Raw genomic sequence first — 14464 nt, forward strand, 5'->3', positions numbered from 1 at the left:
GTTGTTGCCTCATCGATATCAGCCTTACTTACAGCTCGATTAGAACGCATAAATGGTGTCATAGCAGATGTGCACAATGCATGATTATGTTTCTGATCAGACTTACTTATAACCCACTGATCGTTTGTATTTGTTGCTGTAACTACGACTCTAGCCTTACATCCTGTTCTTGTGACTGGCGTATGAGCACGTTGACGATCAACAGTATTGACTTTTGATACTCGAAACCCTTCTTTGGAACAACAAAATTCTTGTGTCTTCACATTCCCTTCCACGTCAAGCCGTGTTGTTCCCTTACGTGCACTAAACCCATGTTCCCGTGCGAATCCCATGTAAAAGTGCCAAGCTTGATCACGTGAACAGAAGAGCTGACCAACCAATCTGTCAGATTCATCAACATTATGTACTTCATGGCATTCCTCGGTTGGCTTAACATTGTCTACATCAGTATTATCCATGGCAAAAATTTTGTTGTGCAAGTTCAGTGCTCCAGGAGTTGATGGATATGTAAACGAAGGTTCATTTTGAACATGTTTCTGTCGTGCTGCTTTCAATAGGATGTGGCATTGGTAGTGGTAGTTAAAGGGTGGGTACAACATTAAATTCGCAGTACATATTTAGGTATGTACAATAACTACAAGTATATTATCATTTTAAATTCGCAGTACACTGTTAAAAAAATTGAAACATAAATTACATAAGTTTTAAAAAAAGTATCGATCCTTTTTATAAAAAGTATGGACACTTTCAATATAATAGGTAAACATATGATGTAATAGGTAGCCCTTATATAATGTAATAGGTATCGTTTATATAATGTAATAGGTAGTGGTTATATTGTAAAGTGTCTATCCTTTTTATAAAAGTGTCCATACTTTTTTCACTGTGGAAAACATTAATTTAAGGTTATCTTTTGAGTGAGTTTTAAGATATTAATTTAGTAATTATAGGCGTCTAATGATTTATTTTTTACATTACGGTATATATTATTATTAAATTAAAAATTCTAAATAATATTTTATAAAATATAAAAACAATCAAATAATTTTTTGTGCAAATGAAATTATTAAATCAATATTGTAGGTGGAAAACATGAAACACTGTTAAAAAATTGAAACATAAATTACATAAGTTTTAAAAAAAGTATCGATCCTTTTTATAAAAAGTATGGACACTTTCAATATAATAGGTAAACATATGATGTAATAGGTAGCCCTTATATAATGTAATAGGTATCGTTTATATAATGTAATAGGTAGTGGTTATATTGTAAAGTGTCTATCCTTTTTATAAAAGTGTCCATACTTTTTTCACTGTGGAAAACATTAATTTAAGGTTATCTTTTGAGTGAGTTTTAAGATATTAATTTAGTAATTATAGGCGTATAATGATTTATTTTTTACGTTACGATATATATTATTAAATTAAAAATTCTAAATATTATTTTATAAATATCAAAACAATCAAATAATTTTTTGTGCAAATGAAATTATTAAATCAAATAATTCAAATTGAAAATTAAACAACAAATCAATTAAACATTGTTGTGGGTACATTAATTGAACATTGTTATGGGTACATTATTTGGATTAATTTCGTTGAGATGGGTTATGTATAACAAAACAATCTATCTCGCATGTGAGTACTTTATTCCAACCATGTGACAAGTGTGACAACTCCATCAACTCACAACTCAGCTTTGAACTCAATCAATATTGTCTTTTAGCTTGATGGTTCATAAAGCATGTTACTTGAACAGTATGAATCAATTATGCAATTTTCATGTTCAATTTAACACTGCATTTCAAATTCATTTCATATGTAATTGGAGTTTGAATTTAAATTTCAATTTGAGTTTGAATTTCAATATATTTCGGCTCCACTATAAATATTAGCCCAAGCCAATATGCATGTTATCATTGATTATTCCTAATTTCCATTGTTTTTTTTCCAACGTATAAACGCGAGGGAAATCCCGACCATTTTATTTTTTGGTCAACTTTAAACGTCAGAAACGTTTCGGGCGTATGATCTGGGTGGTATACAAGAAATGTAACAAATAGCAACTAAAATCATAAGTTGAGTACCACCCAAATCATAAGTCTGAAATACTTCCGATGCTCATCAAAATCCAAAGCTCATATGGTGCCAAGCAAAAGGAAATCAAAATCCAAATCTCATATGATGCCAAGCAAAAGGAAATCAAAATCTAAATCTCATATGATGCCAAGCAAAAGGAAATCAAAATCTACAACTTGAGTTTGAACATTGATATGATATGTTCAGTTGTTATCATGTTGGGATTTTCTCGTTTTTGATTGCTTGGATAGTTGTTCTCTTGCTTCTTCAAGTGTTCTTAAGGTTATCCTTTGAGTGAGTTTTAAGATATTAATTTAGTAATTATAGGCGTCTAATGATTTATTTCTTACGTTACGATATATATATTATTAAATTAAAAATTCTAAATATTATTTTATAAAATATAAAAACAATCAAATAATTTTTTGTGCAAATTAAATTATTAAATTAATATTGTAGGTGGAAAACATGAAACACTGTTAAAAAAATTGAAACATAAATTACATAAGTTTTAAAAAAAGTATCGATCCTTTTTATAAAAAGTATGGACACTTTCAATATAATAGGTAAACATATGATGTAATAGGTAGCCCTTATATAATGTAATAGGTATCGTTTATATAATGTAATAGGTAGTGGTTATATTGTAAAGTGTCTATCCTTTTTATAAAAGTGTCCATACTTTTTTCACTGTGGAAAACATTAATTTAAGGTTATCTTTTGAGTGAGTTTTAAGATATTAATTTAGTAATTATAGGCGTCTAATGATTTATTTTTTACGTTACGATATATATTATTATTAAATTAAAAATTCTAAATATTATTTTATAAAATATCAAAACAATCAAATAATTTTTTGTGCAAATGAAATTATTAAATTAATATTGTAGGTGGAAAACATGAAACACTGTTAAAGTATCGATCCTTTTTATAAAAAGTATGGACACTTTCAATATAATATAATGTAATAGGTAAATTTGCAATGCTATCGGTATAAATATACCGGTTTACTTATAAAATAGGTAAATATAAGCGCTACCTATTACATTATATAAGCGCTACCTAGTATGTTATTGTACTTTATAATATTTCCGGTTAAATAATATAACATAACCGGTCTAAATTTTAACTGATCACTTATTTAACCGATCACGCCGTATATTAACCGTTTTTTAGGCGCCGCACCGCATAACCACCACCTTTTTATATGATAACCTCACTTAAGATAAGAAAAAGAAAAGGCACGCACTACCATACGCTTTTGACGTTTTATGTGGCCATCTTTTTAACGTTGTGGTTGTAAATCGTTGAATTTTGAAGAACCCCAGGTTTGATCAAACCAAAAATTAGCAAAAAATTAGACCAAAAAATGAGTTCATCAAGGAGTCTGAGGAAGTTGGAAGTTGAATCACCAGTGCCAGCAGACATAGATATTGCAAACTCGGTTGAACCATTTCATATTTCTGAGATTGCTAAGGATCTTAATCTCACTCCCAACCATTATGACCTTTATGGAAAATACAAATCCAAGGTCTCTCTTTTCTCCCTTTATTTGTTTCTTTATGGTTATTGGATTTTGATTTATGTTGTTCTATGCTTCTGTTATTTGTTTTTTGTTGGAATATTACCAAGATATGGGGTTGTGGGTTCTTTAATGATTGATTTAATCGGTTCATGCTTTGATTTTGATATGTAACCTGGTGTTGGGTTAATCTACTATCTTACTTCTCCTTATCCCATTACATACGGGTGGACAGCCATCTTTTTTTATCTTTTTTTCCCTTGATTTTTCTTGGTATTTGCTCATCTGCCAAAAGTAAAGTTTTACCCTTTATTTTTGCAATCCCTGAACTTCCAATATTGAGATAATGCAGGAAATGGAAAAGATGAGAAATGGTCAACCTTCTTTTTTTTTTGTTCTTCTTGATTTCTGACTTATTTGTGATGGAAGTGTATTGAATGAAGAGAAGACCATTTATTTTATATGCCTTTCCTTTTATTGTTCCTTATTTATATTGGCGACTGAGTTCTGATTTTAATTCTAATTATTGGCTTGATTTGGTTTGTAGGTGTTGTTATCCGTACTCGATGAACTTGAAAGAAGCGATGACGGATATTATGTCGTGGTTGGAGGGATTACTCCAACTCCTCTTGGAGAAGGCAAGTCTACTACTACTGTTGGGTTGTGTCAAGCTTTGGGTGCTTATCTTGATAAAAAGGTATTCATTTATCTTTTTTAGACATACTGAAATTGTTCTTCATAGGCAATACCAAATAAAATTGTGTTGCTCCTGCACTTGTAGGGATACAAAGATCAAATTGTTTTCACTTATTGAGGGTTTTTGTATTGTGTTCGAGTTCATCTTTTGTTGTTGTAGTTGTTTATACTTCTTGCAGCATTGACACTGAATATGTTTGAACCTTAAAGTCTCTTGTTTTGTTAAGTGAACAAGATGCTGCCGAATTGTGGCACGCACACTTTAGGGCCAGTAAATAATGGCAGAAATTGAAGCTCCATTATTCTTGATGATTTGAATTGCTTATTGTAAATTACCCTGTTAAGCAATCTCAATCTCTGAAGCTACACTTGGGTTTAGAAATGGCTTTTCAATCTCTTTGTATGTAATTTTGAAAGAATTCCAAACCCGAGATTTACTACAATGCTTCAACTTTTAACTATTCCTGATCTGCAATGATAGTTTAGCTATTTAGTGAAATATTGGTTTTGCAAGCCTATGTAGTGAACTTACTAGATGAAACTTCCACTCTATGTTTTACAATTCTCCTTACAAGTTTATTTTCGAGGAGTTACTACCCCTTCATCAGTTGACATGGATGCATAAGTTTCAAATTTGAAAATCTAATGTTTTAACTACTTAAAACAGTCCTGATACTACATGGTGTTCTCTATTGATAGGTCATTACATGTCTTCGCCAACCTTCACAAGGACCGACTTTTGGAATAAAAGGTGGTGCAGCTGGTGGAGGCTATAGTCAGGTGATCCCAATGGATGAGTTCAATCTTCATCTAACCGGAGATATTCATGCAATAACGGCTGCAAACAATCTACTTGCTGCTGCCATTGATACTAGGATCTTTCATGAGTCAACACAATCAGACAAGGCTCTTTTTAATCGATTATGTCCGCCAAATAAACAAGGGAAAAGGAAATTCAGTGATATCATGTTTAGACGACTGAAGAAGCTTGGTATCACTAAAACACAGCCTGAGGACCTTACACCTGAAGAAGTTACAAAATTTGCTAGGCTTGATATTGACCCGAATTCTATTACGTGGAGAAGAGTGATGGACGTAAATGATCGGTTTTTGAGGAAAATCACTGTTGGCCAAGGCCCGGAAGAAAAAGGGATGGTGAGGGAAACGGGATTTGATATTTCAGTTGCTAGTGAAATAATGGCAGTTTTAGCCCTGACAACATCTCTCGCTGATATGAGAGAGCGGCTCGGAAAAATGGTGATCGGAAATAGCAAGGCTGGTGACCCTATAACTGCTGATGATCTTGGTGTCGGGGGTGCTTTAACAGTGCTCATGAAGGATGCCATTAACCCTACTCTAATGCAGACCCTCGAGGGAACCCCTGTTCTTGTACATGCCGGTCCGTTTGCAAACATTGCTCATGGTAGTTCATCTATTGTAGCTGATAAGATTGCGTTGAAACTGGTTGGACCGCAAGGGTTTGTGGTCACCGAAGCAGGTTTTGGTGCCGATATTGGAACAGAAAAGTTCATGAATATCAAGTGTAGATACAGTGGTCTAAGACCTCACTGTGCCGTCATCGTGGCAACAATAAGGGCCTTGAAAATGCATGGTGGAGGCCCAGAAGTTGTTGCAGGGAAGCCTCTCGACCCTGCCTACTTAAATGAAAATGTTCCTTTGGTTGAAGCTGGTTGTGTTAATTTGGCCAGGCATATTGTAAACACGAAGGCCTATGGTGTAAATGTTGTCGTCGCTGTGAACAAATTTTCGGCCGACACTGAAGCAGAAATGAATGCTGTTATACATGCATCTATGGTTGCTGGGGCATTTGATGCTGTAATCTGTACCCATCATGCTCATGGTGGTAAAGGAGCGGTTAGTTACTTCTCCCAGTCTATTAGTTTCCGTAAAAGCATAGTGATGCAGTCTAAGGTGCATATAGAATTACCTACTTTGTCATACACATGGGCATCTCTTATATGTTACTCGTACTCAGGTGTGTCGGATATGAGTATGTGTCCAACATGGGTATGTTCATTTTTTTAAAAGTTTTCCATGTATTTGGAGGGTCTTATCCCATACCAATGACCGAAATACGTTGGACATGTGTAGTTAAAGGAAAAACCGAATAGTTGGAGCAAATAACTAATGCTCTGTGGTTTCTCTCTCTTAAATCTGCAATTTCTTACTGTGCTATCTACTCTAGACATTGTTCCAGATTTGACTTCATTGTTTACCTCCGAGACTCCGGATTGGGTGATTCTGTTGTGCGGCGCCTAAAAAACGGCGTGACCGGTTATGTTATATCATTTAACCGGAAATATTATCAAGCACAATAACATATTAGGTAGCGCTTATATAATGTAATAGGTAGCGCTTATATAATAAAATAGGCATTTAACCGGTATATTTATACTGGTAGCATTGCAAATTTACCTATTGCATCATAATTATTGGTTTCGTTGTTTTTTGGATCGATACAATTTTAAACGTATCGACACTTTATGCTTGCACCTCGTTGGGCATTCCTAATTCATTCTGGAAAAAAGTATCGACACAAACTATAAAGGCGTCGATACATTATTTAGACCTATTTTCTCATAAAATCGGTATATTTATACCGGGTACATTATAAATTTACCTATAACATTGTAATTTTCGTTTCGATGTTTTTGGGATCGATACAATTTTAAATGTATCGACACGTTATTCTTGCATCTCGTTGGGCATTCATTATGGACAAAATGTATTGACACAAATTGCACAAGTATCGATACTTTATTCTGACATATTTTCTCATATAACAGGTAAATTTAAAACGGTTACATTGCAAATTTACCTATTGCATTGCAAATTTAAATGTATCGACACAAACTATAAAGGTGTCGATACATTATTTAGACCTATTTTCTCATAAAACCGGTATATTTATACCGGGTACATTGTAAATTTACCTATAACATTGTAATTTTCGTTTCGATATTTTTGGGATCGATACAATTTTAAATGTATCAACACGTTATTCTTGCACCTCGTTGGGCATTCATTATGGACAAAATATATCGACACAAATTACACAAGTGTCGATACTTTATTCTGACCTATTTTCTCATAAAACCGGTTACATTGTAAATTGACCTATTACATTATAATTATCGGTTTCGATATTTTTGTGATCGATACAATTTTAAATGTATCGACACTTTATGCGTGAACCTGTTTGTGCTTTCTTTTGGAAAAAAGTATCGACACAAACTTAAAAAATGTCGATACTTTATGTTGACCTGTTTTATAATTAATCGGTATATGTATACTGGTTACATTGTTAATTTAAATATTACATTATAATTATTTGTTTCAATGTTTTTGGGGTCGATACTTTTTGAAAATGTATCGACACATATTCTTACATATGTATCGAAACAAATATTTGTGTTTACTAATTTTGTCATTAAAAAAGTATATTTTTACCACCTACATTGTAAATTTACCTATTACTTTAAAGTTATTGAATGTTGTAGTTATTGTACATACCTGAATATGTCCTGTAAATTTAATGTTGTAATCACCCTCCAACTACCACTACCAATACCACATCCTATTGAAAGCACCAGTAAAAACATGTTGCTCAATGAACCTTTACTTACATCTCCATCAACTCCTGGTTGGGACCATTGAAATTGCACAACAAAATTTTTGTCATAGATCATACTGATGCAGACAATGTTAAGCCAACCGATGAATGCCATGAAGTACATAATGTTGATGAATCTGACATATTGGTTAGTAAGCTCTTCTCTTCACGTGATCAAGCTTGGTACTTTTACAAGGGATTCGCACAAGAACATGGGTTTAGTGCACGTCAGGGAACAACACGGCTTGACATGGAAGGGAATGTGAAGACACAAGAATTTTGTTGTTCGAAAGAAGGGTTTCGAGAATCAAAAGTCAATACAGTTGATCGTCAACGTGCTCATACGATCCCATGCATTTACATCATCCCTTCATTTTGTTATTCTTGTGTAGCATGACAGCTTTTGTTATCTTCTCTCTTAGTTGATTTTGATTGTGGCTTACGAGATCGTTTAATATTCGCATACGATCCCATTCTCCAACAACCAATATTCAAATTGTCAGTACGTTAAGTATTGTAGACCATAGCATTCAATCTACGACTTTTAACAATTTAATCGCAAATAAATTTTTAATTCTACTTACAAAATCACAAGTAGCCCCTTTAGAACCAATTGATTTCATCCACATCATCACATAAATGCTGCAATCATGTCCATTCGATTGCTCGTTCATCTTATGTTCCGCGAATTTGAATCTTTGCAAGGGGAAATTTCCTAGAGATCCACATGCTTCTACCCAAATGCGTTTCTTATTATAACTATCTAATATTTTCATCTGCATTAAAAAAATATAAGTTATGATCCAAACAAATTATGCATTATAATTGACATAATTTCCTTTCATACATATCAATCTCTTAGCATCATTCACTCTCTGTTTAGCTGTTTCAGATGTAAACAGACTATCATATACAGTTGCAACACGGTCTACTAGATCCAACACCAACAGATACCAATGTGAATTATTGTGGTTTATTGTGATCATGATCTGTAACAAATTTCACACCCAATTTGACAAAATTCAACATTATATATTCAAAAACATCATTTATGTCTATTCGTATGGTGTCTTACCTTCTCACAGTTGGTGAATTTCACATAGTTATGCAACATAGGACCCCAAAAACTCGCAATACCCTCAATACAGACGTTGTCCAACGCCTGTTGTTGCAATTACGTGACAATCATTATTAATTACCGTCTATAACATTACTTTTCAACATTTATTAATTTAACTCACCGCTAAGTGGTATGAAATGTAGTCAATCGTCCGGCCTGACTTTTTAGAATCGTAGCATAATGTCCAGGCGAGCAAATCAATAACCTAACAAAATTAATTACACAATCAGAATATATTCAATAGGTTTTAACTTTTAATCGATGTCTACTTACTACACCGCCAACCCATTCACTAGGCTTCAACGTTGCAACGTCGGATACACTAACGTATTGATTTCCCATTGAGATTACAGAACATCTGTATGAATCATTAGGATTAATATATTCTCATGAAATATTTAAATATCACTCACAAAGCAATATATTTAACTTACCCCGATTCTAACTCATTATTCCATAAATAATCACAAATTGCAGCTTCGACCGGTTCAATTCTACTTGGAATAATCGCTTTTTCAACCTACAGTTTTGCATACAAATTTTAGTCACAACAACATGATAAAAATCAAATTAAGTTTTCTTTTATTCAACTTTCCTTTTGCTTCTTCTTATGGGGTGCAGGACATTCCGAATCCAAATCTGCATCTATAACACTCTCCGGTGTATAGATGTTAGTGACATCCTTTCTCCTCATTTCCTCCATCTTCTCTTCTTCAAATTTTTTCAGCTCATCATATTTTTGCTCTACATAGCTATTCATCTCTTTTATTTCACCCTTCATTTTCCCTCCTTCATCCAAGTTTTTCTCAACCACCTCCTTCAGCTCCGTAAGTTCACTCCTCAATTCCACAACCTCCTTGACAACTACATCAATTTTTCCACCCGTCAACAGATTAAGTTCCCTCAACACCTCAACTTCATTCACCACTACATCTACCTTTCCTTCTACTTCCCCCTTATGCCTCTCAAGTGTCTCTTCATCTCTTGATTGTCTTTGATGAATATCAAAAATGATTTTTTTAATATCAGTCAATTCAGACATCAAAATATCGAAGTTACTCTGTTTTCCCTCACCGTAATCCCCCCGACAGTCATCCACCCCTCCAACCGTCTCTTCTTCCTTCTCCACTGCCTCCTCTGCTTACTCTGCCTCCTCTGCCTCCTCTAACTCCTTGACAATAACCTTCAAAATTAAATTTGTATTAAGACATTGATTATATTCTTAATATTATTTAATTACATTTATTACCATTTCTAGCTTCCTCGGTCTATCCAACTTCAACTTCGCCATCATTCTAACCACATCTTCCTTCTCCCATGCACGGATGCGTGACACTTTTTAAGCACAATAACTTTTCCTCTTTTAAATTCAGAAAGTGTCGATACTTATATTAAATTATCGACACTTTTAACATATCCGGTAACTTTTTCCGGTTTTGTCATTTTTGAGACCTATTTTATCATATTTTTACCTGTTATATTGGAAAGGATCGATACATTTTCATAAAGTGTCGACACTTTTTAGGCGCTATAACTTTTTTTCTTTTAAATTCAGAAAGTGTCGATACTTATATTAAATTATCGACACTTTTAACATATCCGGTAACTTTTTCCGGTTTTGTCATTTTTTAGACTTGTTTTATCATATTTTTATCTGTTATATTGGTAAGGATCGATACATTTTCATAAAGTGTCGACACTTTTTTGGCACTATAACTTCTTCTCTTTTAAATTCAGAAAGTGTCGATACTAATATTAAGTTATCGACACTTTCAATATATCCGGTAACTTTTTTCGGTTTTGTCATTTTTGATACCAGTTTTATCATATTTTTACTCGTTATATTGTTGTGGATCGATATATTTTTTTAAAGTATCGACACTTTATAGGCGCTATAACTTCTCTTTTAAATTCAGAAAGTTTCGATACTTATATTAAATTATCGACACTTTCAATATATCCGATAGTGTTTTACTGGTTTTGTCAATTTTGAGACCTGTTTTATCATATTTTTACATGTTATATTGTTATAGATCGATACATTTTCATAAAGTGTCGACACTTTTTAAGCACAATAACTTTTTCTCTTTTAAATTCAGAAAGTGTCGATACTTATATTAAATTATAGACACTTTTAACATATCCGGTAACTTTTTCCGGTTTTGTTATTTTTGAGACCTATTTTATCATATTTTTACCTGTTATATTGGTAAGGATCGGTACATTTTCATAAAGTGTCGACACTTTTTAAGCGCTATAACTTCTTCTCTTTTAAATGCAGAAAGTGTCGATACTAATATTAAATTATCTACACCTTCATTATATCCGGTAGTGTTTTACCGGTTTTGTCATTTTTGGATCGGTTTTGTCATATTTGTACCTGTAATATTGCTATGGAGCGATCTATTTTTCATTTGTATCGACACAAACCGACAAGCTAAGTTTACCGGTTGCCAAATTTTTTAATATTTTTTCATGATTTAGACCTACTACATTATTATTACTCAACATTTCCGGTAGCGCTAAACCAAATATTGTAAATATATTATAATGTATCCGGTAACGACGTATATTAGCCGTATATTAGCCCGCCTTTCCGGAGACAATCCCCTCCGGATTACTTTGTGAAATTCCTCCACTTTTTGGGTCATCATATTTTACTAAATTGAAAAGCGCCTTGGACCATTTGAAATATGTGCTTTTAAGCAAAGTAACGAGTTTAAATTGTTTGAGCTTTCTACATTTGAGTTACAATTGGAATTCGAATATATTTCCCTTTCCACCTGTAATATTTTTCCGAGTTCTTAATTCTCAGCTTTGTATCTAATGCTGTGAAACCCGTCTCATAAAGTTGAATAGAAGTTTTCAATGAGTAACAGATTACTGGTTTTTTTGTCAGGTCGAACTTGGAGTTGCAGTTCAAAAGGCCTGTGCGATTGTGAATCAGCCACTAAATTTCCTGTATCCTTTGGATATTAGTATTAAAGAGAAAATTGAGGCGATTGCAAGGTCATATGGTTCCAGCGGGGTCGAATACTCAGAACAGGTAAACACCTAATACATCTTTTATCAATTTCTTTCACGACAACCCTTTCAAGTTAGCATGGCTTTGATCTTGCGCACATCATTACTCGAATTTAGTTACTGTATTTCAGAGTTCTTGTCGTTTCAGTTTTCATTTTTATACCACGTTATGTTTATGGAAAATCCCTTTAAAAGCTCTTTGACTGTTTAGATAAAGAAAATAATCAGTGGAGGAGGTTCAATTCGAATAAGTTCTATTCCTTATTCAGTTTGGATTTGGATTGCATATTAAATGTCCCAACTCACTTCAGGTCTGTTTTTGGATCACGGAGTGCAAAACCGAAAATATCCGAACTGAATTTGGATTTAATGACCAAGTATATTCAAAAACTGTTCAAGAGTTTTCCTGTTGACATGAATATTTTTTTTGTCCTCAAATCAGGCTGAGAAACAGATTGAGATGTACACCAAACAAGGGTTTTCCAGTCTACCGATCTGCATGGCGAAAACCCAGTACTCATTTTCGCACAATGCCGCACAGAAGGGTGCACCAAGCGGATTTATCTTACCGATAAGGGATGTGCGAGCCAGTATAGGAGCCGGCTTCATTTATCCCTTAGTTGGTACAATGAGCACGATGCCAGGACTACCAACAAGGCCATGCTTTTACGAAATTGATCTCGACACCACCACCGGAAAGGTTATTGGTCTTTCATGAAATCCCTGTTGAAATCTCTCTCGAGATAAGGTTTGATTCTCTAAGAAACTTTGCCTGAGGTCTTGTTGAGTACGTGCATGAAACCATTAAGCTTGAACTGGATATGTCATGGTTCTTGGTATTTCTGTTCCTTATTCGTGTTATTTTATCGTGAGGTTGAATACTTGTGAAAAATACTGAATCTGGTTTTTAATCATCTCTTTCAGTCTGGAATAAAATCTTTTCTTTTTCTTTCCTGGGCTTGTAATGATTCAGTAAGCTTTGCTTCCCACTGTTGGCAGCGTTTATCAATTTTATCCGGGTTATAAAAGTGAACCGATCTTATCAACAATTAGTTGGTATAGTGGGATGGAACACTAGATCCCTTAAGTAAGATCAAGAGTCCGAATTCTAAAATTTATGAATGAAACAAATTGAGTTGAAGGATCAACTTTTTTTCTATAGTACCTGTCTGAATTAATTAATAAGTATTGATAGTTATATTAGAGAAATGAACTGCTCTTGTACGGAAAGTACATAAAGGAGGGCAGTCCATATTTGGAAAACATGCTAGTGATTTTTCGGGGAATCCAAAATATAATGGGTCAATCACCGAATGTCTAATTCTCTAGAGTAAACTGTGTAATATTTTAGATTAAAATTGAAAATATTAGGTTGTCTATAACAAATTATATAAATTGTATAATTATTCTGACTGTAAATTAAAATGTTACCGTCCAGAAACTCATATAACATTTTTTATTGTAATTTAAATTATTATTAATTATATAAAATCTTTTTATAGTCTTTATAACTTTTAGTATTTATATTGAAAAAAATGAGTTTTGTAGAGATATTAGAGAGTATTTAGGGATACATTAGATTTTGGCATATACACTTCGTATTAGAATACCTGAGAAGTGATGTATTGACATTCTTTGTGGTCTCTACTTTCATTATAGATGGTTAGTTTTCTCATTCGTAGAGGTAGATAAAGTTGAACCACGTTAAATTATCTCTTACATGTGTGATTTTATGTTGATCACGCTTTGATTATTTTTCTGCTTATAAATTCATAACAAGTGGTATCAAAGTTATTGTTCGAGTTGTAGGATTTCAAAGGAATTTCTTGCTACTGATTCTGTTAACGATATTGGAGATATGTAAGAAGAGTTTTGCTACAATGAGTTTTCATCTACGTGAGAATAATTCCCAATCGATCAATCGATACTTCAATCTATTATATAAAATTGATATTGTTGAAGACTTGACGGTGAAACATTAACGGATATTTGGTTTATGTAAGAATTGAAATTATTTACTATTCGAAAATTATTTTTTTTAATAGAACTTGTGTCAATGGAGAGATTATTAGGTACTCACTCAAATTCTAATTAAAAATTAAATTGAATTTTATTATAATTCTAATAGTCAAAGATTATTTGGTGAAAATTTACTTAGTTAAGAATTCATATATAAGGATTCTTGGTGATCAAGTTGCCTCTATAAATATAGGGCAACTATTAGTAGGGTTGTAAATGAGACGAGACAGATCGCGAGCTACTCGAGATCGACTCGGTCAAGGCTCGATAAATACTCGGATCGAATGGACTCGACTCGAACTGGATCTCGACTCGAATTCTTAACGAGCCGAAACGAGCTACTTGATACTCGACTCGAAAAGCTCGTGAG

The 14464-nt window shown here is 33.3% G+C and overlaps 1 protein-coding gene across 1 annotated transcript; it reads left to right on the forward strand.

The window, feature by feature from the left end:
- Positions 1-3332: 3332 nt before the first annotated feature.
- Positions 3333-12812, forward strand: LOC120204538 (formate--tetrahydrofolate ligase). Its single transcript, XM_039204595.1, has 5 exons — positions 3333-3610; positions 4149-4298; positions 4997-6172; positions 11951-12097; positions 12518-12812. Exons 1-5 carry the CDS (start codon positions 3449-3451, stop codon positions 12791-12793), a joined length of 1911 nt encoding a protein of 636 aa, XP_039060526.1. The 5' UTR covers positions 3333-3448; the 3' UTR covers positions 12794-12812.
- Positions 12813-14464: the final 1652 nt, after the last annotated feature.

This window comes from Hibiscus syriacus, unplaced genomic scaffold, assembly GCF_006381635.1.
Source record: "Hibiscus syriacus cultivar Baekdansim isolate YM2019G1 unplaced genomic scaffold, ASM638163v2 tig00000340_pilon, whole genome shotgun sequence".
Taxonomy (NCBI): domain Eukaryota; kingdom Viridiplantae; phylum Streptophyta; class Magnoliopsida; order Malvales; family Malvaceae; genus Hibiscus; species Hibiscus syriacus.

Bases quoted from the DNA above. Each gene is read 5' to 3' on its own strand.
- LOC120204538 (XM_039204595.1), top strand. From the start codon at position 3,449: ATGAGTTCATCAAGGAGTCTGAGGAAGTTGGAAGTTGAATCACCAGTG. The intron at 3,611-4,148 runs GTCTCTCTTTTC...TTTGGTTTGTAG, and splicing joins ATGGAAAATACAAATCCAAG to GTGTTGTTATCCGTACTCGA. The intron at 12,098-12,517 runs GTAAACACCTAA...TCCTCAAATCAG, and splicing joins GGGTCGAATACTCAGAACAG to GCTGAGAAACAGATTGAGAT.